At 42.4% G+C, this 16,392-nt stretch overlaps 1 protein-coding gene across 1 annotated transcript; it reads left to right on the top strand.

Moving 5' to 3' along the window:
* Nucleotides 1-6,308: 6,308 nt before the first annotated feature.
* On the top strand, nt 6,309-11,023 carry mixl1 (Mix paired-like homeobox). Its single transcript, XM_037685150.1, has 4 exons — nt 6,309-6,390; nt 7,754-7,965; nt 10,256-10,382; nt 10,470-11,023. Exons 1-4 carry the CDS (start codon nt 6,309-6,311, stop codon nt 11,021-11,023), a joined length of 975 nt encoding a protein of 324 aa, XP_037541078.1.
* Nucleotides 11,024-16,392: the final 5,369 nt, after the last annotated feature.

Below are 16,392 nucleotides of genomic sequence, written 5' to 3'. Positions count from 1 at the left end.
CTATTTATGTGTACTTCTAGTTGTTTGATGTCTAATCAACTTTTTTTTTCGTTTGTATATGACTACGGTCTCCATATCCGACGAAAAACTATTCTTAGGTTGGATGCTTCATCTTTGCGATCACTTTTATCAACGGAAGGTAGCTACCGGAAGTAGCATTGAATATATTTTGGTTGCACCTGACTTGACGCATGCGCATTGGTATAGTGACGAAGCCCTAATCTGGACGATACACTCCGTTTAAAATGATTAGCAAATGAGCATTTAGATGATTATAAATAGTCAGTCAGAGAGGTTTTATTGTCATTTCAGCTACGTACAAGTACATATTGAAATGAAACGGGCTTCTCCAGGTACACAGAACATTATGTGACAACACACAGATGTACAATAAATACCAACAGACCTATAATAAATACAAAAAGACATCTAACCTAATCGAAACATTTCCGTCTAAACAAGTAATTAAGAGACATGACTAGATTGATTAGTACATATGTTGTACATGAGATGTGAGCAGCACAAAGTTTTTCTATATCAGCAGAGATAAAAAACTAAGGTGCAAAAATGCAAAACATTCATATTGCATGATCAGGAGAAGTTGGCAAATTCATACAAATTATATTTTGCTGTTTACAGAATTTATCTACTAAAAGGGACCCCAAAGTCAATAATTCTATTTGATTAATGTGTCGTAGAAATTCAGTTGTGGTAAATTAATCATAAAGACAAACTAATCCAATGATCCAATTTAGTCAATGCACGTCAATAACACCTTAATATAATGATCTATTCCAATCCAGTTACAATTAATTTTAAAATATTTTAATACATTATAAAATGCCAATTTGGGCAAAGCTGTCTAAGAAAAATAAAGAGAATAGTAGTAGGTGAGAAAAGTATTTACTATTAAAAAAAAACCTGTTGGCTACAAATAAGGCCATTCATTCATCCATCCATTATCTTCCACGTGTTCTGAAGGTCATGGGTGCAGCAGCTTGAGCGGGGAGGCCCAGACATCTCTTTCCACAGACACCTCTTCCAGTTCTTCTGGTAGGACTCCAAGGTGTTCCCAGTGTGTCCATGGTCTTGCCTGGGGTCTTCTTCAGAGATTTGGCATTCACAAACAAGCCATATCAGTCGCAGAAACCCACTGCGAGACGTTCTTTTTTATTCTTCTTCCTCATGTTCCATGCAGATGCAGACATGCACACGCTCCTCGATGCTATTCCACTGATGTGAAGAAGAATGAGCAATGAGGAGGAGTGGAGTAGGTGTGATGGTAAACATGTGCTTAGAAAGAAGGGCGGTGGGTGAACTTGACAAGCATGTGCCTGTATGGTCACGTCACTACATGCATGTACAACTGCACTGACTGTGTGGCTAATCTTTCCAAAGACTGTCTCTTTTGAAGAACCCTTTGGAAAAAGAAAACGTCACTGAATTGCTTTTGCTGTGTCAATCAACAACTACAAGTTTGCTTCAGATTTGTTTAAGTTTAACAGTTAATAAAACTACTATATTTATAAAATGACTACTCTGTGATTCTGAGGCACGTCTCGTGAATTCTGCGCCTTTTTGTAGAAAACTGATGCAGCGGTGTTGCTTTATGTAATTATTTGCTATTTCTTGCAAGTCGTGCAGCAAAAGGATTTGTGGCTATTCTGTCAAACAACCTATTTTCATTTAAAAAATCAAGTCGTAGACTGACTGTGTTTTAGATTTTAGAAATTTATTTTAAACCAAAATGCTAACTGCAACTTGTTTTGCTGTGTGTAATTTTGCGACGTTAAAGTGTTCATACACTTTTTTTTTCTTCTCTCTTCTTCTTCTTTCGGCTGCTCCCTTCTTCAAGGGTCATCACAGCGAACTAAGTCGCACGAAGACTTGGCAATTATTTTTATGCTAGATGCCCTTTCTGACAATCACAGACCACCGAGCTACCACAGCCCTCTGTGTGGAGCAGAGAGCTGCCATCTAGGACGCCCGGAGGAGCAGATGGTGTGGGTTAAGGGCTTTGCTCAAGGGCATAGAGTGGGGCAAATGAGGGTGGAGGCAGGTGTGGGTGCTTCACTTATCCCACCCACATTTTTGATGTTGTTAATACCAGGAGTTGAACCGGCCGATCTTCCGATGACAGGCCCACTTTCTCTAACCTCTGCGCCACCACTCCCTAAAATGTTCATACTCCTTAAGTTTTCTATTTTATTGTCATAACACTTTAAAATTATTTGATCCATAAAATACTTTCAAGTATAAATAAAAGTGGCAGCAATGCCAAATTAAAGATGTACAAAAAAAATCTGTCATTTAATAGTTTTTCTGTGTTTTACATGTTATTGATTACATTAAAGCTAAGAGACATTAATGACATTAATGTGCACATATACCATATTTTCCGGCGTATAAGTCGCAGGTTTTTTTGCATAGATTTGCCAGTCCTGTGACTTATATACTTTTTTTTCCCCCCATATTCATAACGCAATTTTTGGCTGACACTTTAAATGTTCATTCATACTGACATGAACCAGAGTAAGCATTACCATTTGCAGCTGATAGAGGCACGAGGGGGCCCTCTAGGGTTTTCACAACTACCCGTAGGTGTATATGTTGTTCCTTTACTGCTAACTCCCCACAAAACAGTCACCATCAAAGTGCATTTATTAAGGAAAAGTTAAACTGACCCTTTTGCTATAATGTTGAGCAAACAAGTAATTGCTTTTAAGTGTTAATCTTGTTAATCCCCTCCCGTGTGCGCTCTAGTGGCCGCCAATCGACTTTTGGTACACCAGCCCACATTTCCCAGAGGTCGGCAGTGACGCATAATAAACGCGGCTTACAGGCCAAAGCGACTTTTATATGTTTTTTCCTCTTCATGATGCTTTTTTTGACTGATGCGACTTATACACTGTAGAAATTTATACGCCGGAAAATACGGTAGTCAGTTTAGTAATAAAATTATGTTGACAGGGCCCCAAATGTGGCTCCAGCCCTGGGGCCTGCCCTGAAAAAAGACAAGATGTACAACAAAAAGAAACAAATGAACATTGAGGGAAATTAAAATAATGAAATTAAGGTTTTACTAGATGATGATGACTGGGGGGGGGGTAAAAACTATTTAAATTTAAAATAAAAAATGCAGCTGTTTACAAACAACAATTTAAAGGGTGCAAAACAGCCAACAGACTAAAATAAACTATTAGATGCAAAACAACTCAAATTAGGCCCCTCAAAACACAAAAAGATTACATTTAAACCCATTTACGGTCATGTAAACCATCTAAAAACTACATAAAGACCTAAGGAAACAAAAAAAATTCTACATGCATACTTTTTAAAAAATTGTTTTGCAACTCTTTTGTCTAAACAGTCAAATAATGATCTCCTTTTGTCCTTTATTTAGATCTTTTCCTTGACCAGGATCGAAAACACACTAACGTCAAATGTCACGTAAACACACAAGAAAACACCCTGAGAAGACAGCTGACATTCTAACACATCTCTGTAAATCTTTGTCTGAAAGTGGAAAAAAAATGAATATTGATAAAGTTAAACGGTTGGCTGCTTGTTCTTCAAAGGTGTTAAAATGATTGTGTTTAGATTTAGAGGAAATTGTATAGTTTACAGTTTGAAAAGCAGTCCTCACAGGAGAAATTGTCTTTATTTTTCATTTCTGAACAAAAAATAACTAAAAAGCCTGCTATAAAACTGCTGGTTTTGTTTTTCTCTGCCCCTATAATCAGTATAAGGAGTGTTACGTTTATTTACCACAGCTATCAGAGGACTTCTGATTGACAGTCACACGGGAGCAGGAACTACAACACCTTGATTTTAACATAGCAATAAAGCCAATACCCATTTAGGGTTTTCAGACAGCAACATCCTAACCAACATGCTTATCCTACCTGCAAAGCTGCAAGTAGGTGTTGATGTGAAGTGACACGCAGGCTTCAAGGTGGGTTCAAAAACAAGCTCATTGTCACAGAAAGGTTTTTGTAACTGAATGTTCTTTACAACCGAGTGCTGCGCATGAGTCATAAACTGAATGATGCAGCGACTTAACCACGCAGCTGAACCTTATAGAAATCTCACCAACATAAAGCGTCTGGGAATTATTTAGAGCGGTGGTTCCACAGTAAGGGTCGGGACCCTCATGCCACAACTTAAACGTCCTTAAAAACTCTCAAATCAAGTTACATTTAAAAATGGTTGCTTTATATTTACACAATATTTGCTACAGGGAATAAAAGTGTGATTCATATGTGAATAAAAGCAGTAATATAGGTGAAAGACGGTTTGTTTTTGGTCATTATGCCCTGGATTATTTTATTTTATTTTTTAAATTAGCCTTTTTTTTTTTTTTTTACAAATTCAAGCCAACAATGGATCACAATCGTCACTATGAAATGTTTGGGAGGCACAAAGATAAAATCCACCTGGACAGAGAGAAGTTTTATATTGTCCATAAAACACTGTGGGTTCCAACTGTGTCAGAAAATGTAAACCTTTGAAACTGAACTCAAATGTTCTGCTGAAAAAACTAATTCTTGTCCAAATAAAAGGAAACTGCCTGCCTGACCTCTTGACCCCTCCATCTTAACCGAGGATGGCCTGCTCAGTGACGATATGTTTGAAATGATTAAATGATTATTGAGATTGTTGCCTCCTCTGTTTATTGTTTTTAGATTTTAATAATAATTTACCCCAAACTGAAGAGCAGCAGTAAAACACTTCTGATGAAAGGTTTTTTTTTTTTTAACTGAGTTTTTCATTTACTTTTAAGCAGAGAATACGTGAGCTTTTTTAAACATTTATGACAAAAAGTGGATATTTGGGTGGCACAGTGTGGTTATATACTGTACAGTAAATGATCATTTTATTTAATGATCTGAAGCATTAAATATGGGTAGGAATTAATAGGCATTTGCTTCCTATGCCTTTTTGTAACAAAATCCATAAATACTTGTGATGCATAAATGAAGAAAGAAAGAAATGACTTTTTTTTTATTATGCCACTTTGATTTAATTATTTTGTTTGAAATAAAAATCAGTTTTTCAAGTTAGCTAGAGATAGAAAGCTTTAGCCGACTAGCTGTTAAAATAGCTAGCTATCTTGTTTAACCTTTTTGTTTTTGATTAAAGCAGAAACAATTACCTCAAATCTCTTGTGCAAAAATGTTTTTTCCAAAATAAAAGAACTCAAAATAGGACTAAATTACAATTCTTAGAAAATTTTTAATTTTGAACTTAAAGATGCATACTGTACAACTTTATTTATAAATCTCTTTAAAAACAACACCGTTGGCCAAAGTGGAATACATTAACTATATACAAGCAAGTGCCTCTATTGAAAAGCTTAATTTATACAATAAAATAACTTCTAAGAACAAAATCTCTTATGCAGAAATTTAATTTGATCCTATAAGCAGATCCCTTTGTTGTTTATTGTTCCTTTTCTCTTTGTATTGTATTTCTTTGTTTATTGTTTCAGATCCTCTGCTATTTAAACTTGAAGTTATTTTTGTATATTTCTTGATATAGTTGCATTTATATTTAGTTAAGAACTGGGAGGTCTAGTTTGATAGGGTCTGTGATAGTTATGTATCTTTTTTTTATTGTGTCTTGATGCTTCTTTGGATCGGAAGATTTTTGTAATATTGTTTGTTTGAAATAAAGTTTATTCAAAAAGACATCTTAGATGCTGTTAAAAAATACAAGCAAGCATTTAAAAAAAAAAACTATAAAATTAACTGAAACCATAAAAGTTATGACAGTAGTAGTTGCATGTCTATATTTTTTTTTTGGGGGGGGGGTGTGGGTGTGGTGTTGTTTGTTTTTTGCCATTTTGATAATCAGTCTATATTCAGTTTAGATTTTCACACAAATTCCCTACTAATGTTATAATTGTCCCAGTTTTTGACGTGAACATGACCTTTGCTTGAGAAAAGTTGTCTTTATTTCTTTTTCGAAGAACATTGATCCATTATTGCTTCATCCGTCACTCAGCGGATGTTTTTATTTTCTCTTCCCTGCCGATGTGTATTGTACGGAGCCCCGGAGGGGACACGCGGGATTAGTTTGTAACTTCCATTAAGGCTTCTTTAAACAAACATGGGTCGCAGCACCGCTCCAGCTGTGGCGGGTCGCACCTCTGCGGGGCCTGGCGGCTGCCGGCCGACGGTGGAGCCATTCACACGTCGGGTCAGACTCACCTTTGATCACTGGGGGGGTTGTTTTAAAACCCGAATGATAATTTAAAGAAGTCTCGACCTCAGTTGGTCTCTGGAGTCCAGAGGTGGAGGCTCGTCATGTTTGCGGTTCAGGGGGATCCGGGTCCTTTCCAGGTGTACCAAGAAGGGTCGCCACAGATGAGCATCTTGGTGAATTCAGGTTCGTGGCGGAAAGTTGTGGCATTTATTTATTTATTTGTTTGTTTGTTTGCTGCGTGAATGTTTTTGAAGCGTTCACTATTGTGATGCATTTTTCTTCCGTGCGTTTTTCGGTGCGTTTCTCGTCCCGCAGTTTTCAAGCTACTTCAACAAATCATGAATCAAAACGTTCAGCTCTTTCAGGACAATCCTGCTGCCTGTTGGTGCAACTTTAGCTTTTTGAGATATTTAGCCTTTTCAGCCATTTTTTCCCTCATATAAAATGATTTGAGCTCATTTTCCATCCTTCAAATCTTTAGATGTGTTTACAACCTTTAACTGCTCCTTTCACATTTTGTTCTGCTTCAGCTTCTTTCAGCTTCTTTGTGCAAATGTCAATTTTTTTCAGCTAATTTGTGTTTATTTTAGATTCTTTTTGCAAACATTTTTGTGCTTCTAACTTCTTTCTGCTAATTTCAGCTCCTTAGTTTATTTCTGCAAATTTTAGCTTTTTACTATTTCAGCTGTTGTTATGCAAATTTAAGCTTTTTCAACTAACAGTAATTGCAGTTTTTTTCCCACTCATTTTAACTATTTTCAGCCTAATTCAGCAAAAATGTGTTCCCACTACTTCTTGTAATTTCAGCTTTGTTCTGCTTTTTTTGTTGTTATTTTTCAGCTGTTCTTTGCTAATTTAAGCTTTTTCCAGATAAGTTCTACTTTTTTGTGCTAATTTCTGCTTCTTTCGGGCTCATTGGGCAAACGTGTTTTTTCTATTTAAACTTGTTCTATCTTTTCAGCTTTTTTTAAAATTGGAAATTGTTTAGCCAATTTCAGTTTTCAAAACAATTCCAGTTTTTCGTGGTAATTTATGCTACTTTCAGCCTATTTGACTTGGTTCAACTAATTTCAGCTTGTTCCTTTCAGCTTTTCTGCTATTTCAGCTAATATTTAGCTGTTTTTATGCATTTTTTAAAAAGAATGTTCAGCTAATTCCACATCTTGTAGCTCATTTTAGCTCTTTTCACTTCCTTGGCGTAGGTTAAGCTTGTCTCTGCCTTTTCAACTTGGTTTTAAATGTTTTTCGGGGGGGTTTCTCCTATTTTTAGCTTCTTTCCTAATTGTTGTGCTCATTTGTGCTTATTTAAACCTAATTCAGCAAATATGTGTTCTTTCTGCTTTCTTCTGCTAATTTAGGCTTGTTCTTTCATTTCAGCTACATTTCAGGATGTTTAAAAAAATTTTTTTTTAGCCAGTTTCAGCAGTTTTTCAGCAAGTTCTTCAACAATAAGCAGTCACACTGCATTTTTGCAGGAAATGCAATTTCTCTAGTTTTTCTTGCTGTGCGTAATTGACACATCTCCAGTGTGTCCTTGTGCTTGCAGATTTCGGAGCCTCAGGTGTCCCAAACTACTTCAGTTCCGACCCGAAGCCGGACAACTGCACCGTGATCCTGACCCACCGGAGAAAACGGACGAACTTCACCCGGCAGCAAATCGAGCTGCTGGAGAACGTTTTCTCCGACACCAAATATCCGGACATCTACCTGCGGGAGAAGCTGGAGGCTCTGACTGGGCTGCCAGAGTCCAGAATTCAGGTAGGACTCTGACACTTTTCCATAAAAAGCATCCTTAAAGTACCGTAATTTCCAGATTATAAGCTGCTACTTTTTTCAAATGCTTTGAACCCAGCAGCAGCTTATAAAAATGCTGCGGCTAATTTATGGATTTTTTTTTGACGGGCTGATGAGCTTCATGCCGCCAAAACATTTAGCTTTGTCACACCTGGACGCTCGCATAGCTGCCCAATACATGTCTCTCTTGGGGGTAGGCCCTCGTGACTCAATGAGACTGCCAGTATAAATAAAGGTTAAAAACTGACCAATGAAATTACCAAACGGGTCACATTGGTCCACTGGGGAAAGGACGAAATGAAGTATTCCCCGTTCTCTCCTCCCCGCTGTCCCCGCAGGGAACCCTCCCAGGGGGCACAGGGAGCTGATGCCCCTTTTCCATTAGTGCCTTTAGTACCAGTACAGCACGGTTCGACTCGGCTCAGTACGATACATGTTGTGTTTCCATTAAACTTTCAGCACCGGTTCTAGTGGGCGGGGTTCCAATTGACGTCACGTGCCTCACCAGCTGGTGGTGGTAATGCTGGTGGTAAAACCCTGGAACAGGTTTCAGTACAGGGTGAGAATTTATGTTGAAGTTTCTGGTAAATTAAAAAGAATACAGATTATTAAAATTATCAAGTTAAACGATATATAAATCCTGCTAATGAACTTTTAATGAATTTTAGTTCATCATTAAATCTCTGAACCAGATTCTACAAAAACATTATTTAAAATTTTTATAGTTTTCTTCATTTGATGCATTTGCACTCATTGTGTCTACTTTTCTTGTTCAGTTTAGATGTGTAGTTTTGTTTCTTGTTCAGATTTTTTTTAGCTTTGATTTAAAGTTCTTGTTTTGTGATTTGTACATCTGTGGGTTGGCATAAAGTTGAATAAAAGGCTGTAGCTCTTCTTTAAACATGGCTGAGGGAAATATTCCTGAGAGATCCAATAATTTTGTGTCTAACAGGATTTCATGATAAAGCTGGCACTGTTTATTTTTTAAACTTCACTGATTACAAAAACTAAACTATATATACATACATAAAATGATTTAAAAAATCGTTTCCACCCTCCGTCCCAGACCCGTCCTGGTCCACCCGTCTGCCGGGGGTCAGGGACCTGGGCCCCAGCCTCGCATGTGTCTGCGAGCCAGCACAGCAGCTCGTATGATCCTCCGCGGTGACCAGTGGAGCTCGGAGCCCATGGAGCATGCGAGGCCGGGGACTGGAGCCCAAGCCCCGGGTCAGCAGCACGAAGGATCATCTGCAGTGACCGACGGAGCTCGGAGCCGGGGATACGACGCCCTGCACGGCCTGAGGGGGTTCCGAGGCTCCGGTGGAGAGGACCGGGGGAGTCGGGGACCGGCAGAGCTTCATCTAGCTTGCTCTGAATTTTGTCGTTGACCACCAAGCACAAAAAGCAGCTGCACTTCAGCATTAGACCATGGTGTTGTCATTATGGTCTTTAAAATAAGTCCAGTCGTCCCTCAAGTTCAAGTTATTGCAAATGGCAGATCTTGTTGTGAAGTTTCTCAAATCACGAGTGACTCCACCACCTGACCAGTCAGCGACCGACAAGTGTTCTGACGTCACGTTTTGGTGCCGTTCGACCCGCTTGGAACCCCAGAGAAAAGGGCACTGAAAAAAGGGACTGGTTCCACAAACCATTATTAGTGGAAAAGCCTTGGAACTGTGCCAAGTTGAGTCGTGCTTTTATTCAGAGGATTTAAGGTTCATTCGAGTCACATGTGGTACATGAAGTGGAACAAAATTGTGTACTCGAGGTCCCAGTTACACCCAAAAATAGCACAAATATAAACTATAAAAAAAGAAATGGTATACAAGGATCCAAGTTAAACGCTAAACAATACTATAAAGGTACATTAAACAGCAGCCTGAACATGAGTCTGTTGTGAGCATGAATACAGCAGCTTATGGATAATTAGCAGATAATTAGCTTCTAAATCAGGGCTGGTCAACAAAACTGCTCATGGGGCCACAGTTTCTGAAAAAACTGGGGTTGGACAGCCAGCAATTAAAATCATTATGTAAATAAACCAAAGTTTACAATGATCTGTTACCTTTTAAACATGTTTATTCTATTGGATTGAATCATAAATTTAATAAACAGAACCCCCAGAGCCAAAAATATACTTTTTTTTTTTTTTTTTAAACGAAGCGGGCCAAATTGAATGGCCCTGCCAGTTGAATAGTCCTGCTCTTAACAGAAAGTTTAACCAAATCAGTTTGTCATGGTTTTCTTGTTTTAGGTGTGGTTTCAGAACAGAAGGGCCAAGTATCGTCGCCAAATTGGCTCCTCAGTATCCACAAAGGTGTCCAACACACCAGCTGGAGATCCATTCACCCATCTTGAAGGTAGATGGACTCCAGAGAAAGGTAGTTTTTCTTGTATGCCTTTAAAACGAACACCTTTATTCCCTCAAGTTAAGCTAAAACTAAAAGAAACATTCATATTTTATTTAGTTTCCGACACGGCAGAGGTCCATTGGATAGGTGCTTTCAACGAAGACAGTTTGAGGTCTGCGATGCACCAAGCCACAGAGAGCGACACACCATGGACCGGGTTTCTCAACAAACCCAGCAGCTTTGACCGGTCACCACCTTCCTGCTTCTATGACAAAAAAAACCCCGAAGCGATGGCGGCAGTGAGGACACGAACGAACAAGGCTGGCCTGATGAGCACGAGCTGTGACTTCCACATTTGTTCTAACAAAAGCGAGCATCGTATCAAGATGGAAGCCGACATGTCCGGTGACCAGGCCCCGAATTTTCTGATGGGGTATGAGAATTTCCCACCGAATAAAACCATAGGTCCGGAGATGAAAGTTGTGATTCCACGCATTACAACCCAAAGTAACTTCAAAAATAAAGGGTACCAGATGCAGTATCCACAGCTGAGGGCCACAGATGGGTTTGGCCACTTTTCTCTGATCCAAACCACTGAAACCCACGATGTCACCGATTCTGACTCTGAGTGGGAAAACAAGGCTATAGCTGACTTTGGTGGCTTTATGTAAGATTTACAGAGTTAATGTGTGTCTGTTAGAAATAAAATTGTAAAATAGTTATTTGTGAATAAATCTGGACAAACGATAACAAGAGTTGCAATATTATGTTTAATAAAAGAAAACATTTATGTACACGTGCCTAGAGGCACTTTCATATACAACTTTACAAAACTGAAAAAAAAATGAGCTTCTCCAGAAAAGAGCAATTAACTTAAGATTTTTAGGGTCACATTAGTGATACCAGCTGTGTGTGTGTGTGTGTGTGGGGGGGGGGGGGGGGCAGCAGCAGCCATGCCTGAAGGTGGAAATGCTAAGATCTGATAGATCAAAAGGCATCAAAACCCGAGTGCAGACTGTGTAACGGTGATCCACAATGTCAACACAAGTCTTTAATAGTCTTGACAGTTCATGAAAGCACCGTTTTCAGAAACATGACTATGCCACACTGTGTGTAGTGGGGGAAGGGGGGTGGGGGGAGACGTCCTCACACTGTATTGGTGTTGTTGGCAGCAAACACGTGCAGATTGCCCAGCTGACTCAGGCCACTCTGGATGTGTGCCACATGGATCTCAACATTATTCTGAAAGCAACTGGAGACAAGAAAGAAATGAGCCGTGACAAATAAACATGTAAAAAAATATCACAAAAGTAAAAAAAGAGAAACTTTGAAGAGGCCTGACTTATGCTCATTTTGAAACAACATGACTCGGGACGTTTAGGGGATTGCTCTGACACCACCACACCAAATTCTAGCTCATTACATCTAAAAAATGACACAGTGGCTGTTGGCCATCTTTAATCAGAATGAGTCCAAAAGTTAATCGGCTGTAGACGTGCAGCTAATGACTGATTACTTCCTTTGAGTTTTATTAAAATACAAAGCGGTTCATGGGATATTTTGCCAACAGACATATTACTTATTAAAGAATATACAGTCTTTAAGGGTTCACCTTTGTAGAAGGTAATAAAGAAAAATGTCTGCTATTAAAAGCAATGCAAAGTGATGCACGAGGGGTAGAGCTGTCGTTTCTAACCCGGAGCCCGGCCCCGCCTGACCCAGATTCAGACTGGGCCGGGCCACAATAATGTGCGAGCCGGGTTGGTGTTGGGCTTTTTATTGCGTCAGCGGATGACGATCCAATTATATGGCAACATGGCTTGCCGTACAATCAGCAGCTGTGCGCTGACCGGCCTTGAAAGAGGTAAAAAGTTCAGTTAAGCTTCCCGAGTCCAACTCTTAACGAGGGGACATAAAACATTAAATGGACACATACAGGGACATGAAATGGATAAAGTGACCCTTAAGGGGACATGAAATCCCACCATCAGTATAGCTGGTGGTTCTTTGTTACGAACACACCAATCTGTTGCTCATGGTCATGAGAATGACTGAATTATTGCCATTTTTGTCTTCTCCAAGTCATCTCTGGTGGCCATTTTGAATCGAGCAGCCATAAAAATATTAATCAGCCCTGGAAGACTGCCCAACAATCATTTTGTGAAGGTTTGAAAAACCATAACTTTACAGTTTTAACAGGATTTGAAGCAATCCCAATTTGTTCACCAAAGGAAACAGCTTCCATGCTTCTCCATGCGTCGCTTCCTTTTTAAAATTTTTTATAGCAGGCCCCAGTATTGTTTTTCACAGATCAAGTTTGAAATTAAAGAAGTCGTGCTCGCTCGTCCGTTCGTTCGTTTACCTGAGGTTGGAGGGATCAATCGAAGCTTTGATGTCATTCAAGGAGTCTGTTAAAGATTTAAACTCAAATGAATTCAGATCACCTCCATCTGCCAGACACTGAAACAAAAATGAGACTAGATAAGCAAAAAAAATTATCACAAATGCACATAAAAGATGTTAACAAAACATGGTAGATGCTGATACTTACACTTTTGGTACACAAATGGTACTGATGAGAGTTTTACTGCAGTGTATATAGGTGCTGGTTATATTCATTTATTACACACAGACTGATATATTTCAAATGTTTATTTCTTTTAATGTTGATGATTATAACTGACAGCTAATGAAAACGAAAGTTACGTATGTAACTACGGTTCTATGAATCCCGGATGACCGCCAGAGGGCGGTGCTGAAAGCACTGAATGTTCCCTTCGCGCATGCGCTGATTCGAGTAATAATACCAACGGAGTCACAGGTGTGACACGGATGACCAATCAGAGGCTATATAGCCCGACGTCATCCGCTGCTCTGCTCCTACAGAATCTTCTCGCGAAACGCAAGGATTCTGAGTGACGGAGAAGCTCTGGCGGTCATCCGGGATTCATAGAACCGTAGTTACATACGTAACTTTCGTTCTATTTCATCCCTCCTGACCGCCAGAGGGCGGTGCTGAAAGCACTGAATGACTAATATCAACGATGTCACAAGGAATCCTAACACCTACCTCACTGAGGAGGCCCAGAGGACCCTTGTAGAAGAACCTGGCCCAGGGGATGAGGGGTGGCCACGTTAACTCTATAAAATCTGGTGAACGTGCTTGGGGAAGCCCATGATGCAGCAGCACATATTGCTTCCAGCGGAACCCCTCTCAGGGCAGCCCAGGAAGCGGAGACGCTCCTGGTAGAGTGAGCCTTCAAGCCGACCGGGAGGGAGCCAGGCCCTGCAGCATAGGCGTGGCAGATGACGTCCACAATCCAGTGGGAGAGGCGCTGTTTGGAAAGAGGACAGCCTAACCTAGGGCCTCCATAACACACAAACAGCTGGTCTGAATGTCTTATCACGGCAGTAGCTGCAACATATGCCTCCAGTGCCCTTACCGGGCACAATAATGCAGACCCCTCACCAGGCGCAGGCTGAAAACGTGCCAGCCTCAACGGTTGGTTAGAGTGAGAGTGAGATAACACCTTTGGTACGAATGCAATGTTTGGCCACAAGGTAACACACGAGCCCTCAGGGCCCCACCTGAGACATGAGGGGCTGATTGAGAGAGCATGTAGCTCGCTGACCCTCTTTGCTGAGGTAATAGCCAACAAAAAAGCCGTCTTACATGAAAGCCACTTGAGGTCCGCCTGCGACAGAGGCTCGAAAGGAGGACGGCACAGAGCTTCGAGAACCAAGGGAAGGTCCCAACCTGGTGCTCGTGGAGCTGTTGGCGGGTGTGACCTACGGGCACCACGCAGAAAAAGAGAGACTAGATTATGGCTCCCTACCGTACAGCCATCAATGCCAGTGTGATTAGATGATATTGCCGCTACATAAACTTTAAGCGTCGAAGGACAGCGACCCTTACCAAGTAGAGACTGGAGAAACTCCAGAATGGTGGGTATTGTACAGGAGACTGGATCCTTGTTGTGATCCGAACACCATTGGGAAAACAGGCGCCACCTGTTTTCGTACTGCTGACGAGTAGAGGGTGCCCTGGCGCCCAGGATGGTGCGTCTGACGGGGCTCGAAACTCCAGTCAGCTGCTGTCCTAGCCTTGCAGTGGCCACACCCACAGCCGAAGACGTTGAGGATTGGGGTGCCATATCAGTCCCCCCAACTGAGACAGCAAGTCCCTTCTGGTCGGAAGACACCATGGGACGCCCTGACATAGACTTCGTAGCAGTGGGAACCATGGTCGCGCTGGCCAATACGGAGCCACCAGCAGCATCCTGTGGCCCTCCTCGAGGACTCTCTGAAGGGTTGGCCAAATTAGAGAAAGGGGTGGAAAGGCATATAGAAGGACCCTTGGCCAAGGATGAGCCAATGCGTCCTGGCCTAGCGCACCCGACGCCCCCGTAAGAGAGTACCATAGGGGACACTGAGTCGACTCTTCCGTCGCAAACAGGTCTATCTCTGCCTGACCAAAACGGTCCCAGATCATCAGCACTATGTCTCTGTGGAGGGACCACTCTCCCGGAGGGGACTCTTGGCGGGAGAGAAAATCTGCGACCTGATTGTGTCGCCCTGGCAAGTACGCTGCCCGCAGGGTGGACAGGCGAGGAGAGGCCCATTCCAGGAGCTCTCTGGACACACTCAGAAGTTGTGCTGACCTGGTGCCCCCCTGATGGTTGATGTGGTAGACAACAGAGGTGTTGTCCGACCGAACAAGTACATGCCTCCCTTCCAGGTGAGGCAGGAAGTGCCTGAGTGCCAAGTGCACTGCACGCAGCTCCAGCACATTTATATGCTTGGAATGGTCTCTTTGACCCCAGCGGCCCTGAACCGCTCTGCGTTGCCATACAGCCCCCCATCCCATGGAGCTGGCATCCGTTGTGACCACTTCCCTGCGACACACTACCACTCCCATGGGGACACCCCTGGACAAATAATCTTCGTCCCTCCATGGAGTCAAGGCATGAAGACATGACCACGTCACTGCGAGCTTGCGATGCCTGTGCAGCCTGGCATCCAGGCGAAAGCTGTTGAGCCACCTCTGCAAGGGGCGAAGTGACAGCAGGCCTAAGGGCACCACCCGAGTGACTGATGTCAGCTTGCCGAGTAGTTGCAGGAAGGCAACATAGGGGAGCTGCTTGCCCAGCCTGAACCGATTGACCAGCTGGAGTATGCCGGCCACCCTTTGAGCGGATGGGCGAGCTCTCATTGAAGATGAATCCAGAACCACCCCAAGAAAGGTGGTCGTCTGGGAAGGGATCAGGCAGCTCTTCTCCAGGTTGACATTGAGGCCTAACTGGGACATATGAGCGAGCAGGCGGTTTGTGTCGTGAAAGGCACAGGCCTGAGACGGGGCGCAGAGAAGCCAATCGTCTAAGTACGGCAGAATCTTCACTCCGCAGGCCTGCAGAGGAGAGAGGGCTGCCTTCACGCACCGAGTGAACACCCTTGGGGAGAGAGAGAGCCCGAATGGAAGTACCCGGAACTGCCAGTGGTGACCCTGATAGGCAAACCTGAGAAAGCGGCGATGTTCTGCCGCAATAGGCACATGAAAATATGCATCCTTCAGGTCTACAGACGTGAACCATTCTTCCCTTGTGACAGCTTGAAGGACTTCTGCTGTTGTGAGCATGTGGAAGGGCAGCTCCTTTAGGTACTGGTTGAGTCCCCTCAGGTCTAAAATGGGACGAAACCCGCCCGTCTTCTTTTGCACAAGGAAGTAAGTCGAGTAATAGCCCCTGGGTTGTTGCAGAGGGTCCACTGCCTCTATTGCGCCCTTGGCCAGGAGGGCGGAAAGTTCCTGGTCTAGTGCTTGAGCTTTCACCGGGTCGGCGATTACAGTCATCTTGACCCGGCCTGAGATACGAGGCCGCCGTCGGAACTGTAGCCGGTAACCATGGGTCAGAGTGGCAACCACCCATGGGTCCAAGGCGTGAGCAACCCAATAGCTGAGCTGCTGGTGGGAGAAATATCCGACGGTCGGCCTGATGGCATCACCGTCTCCCTCCACGACCCCTAGGGGCCGTGGGGGGGCGGC

This window comes from Nematolebias whitei, chromosome 12 (genome assembly GCF_014905685.2).
Source record: "Nematolebias whitei isolate Nwh7 chromosome 12, NemWhi1, whole genome shotgun sequence".
Taxonomy (NCBI): domain Eukaryota; kingdom Metazoa; phylum Chordata; class Actinopteri; order Cyprinodontiformes; family Rivulidae; genus Nematolebias; species Nematolebias whitei.
This window is presented reverse-complemented; position numbering and strand designations above follow the sequence as displayed.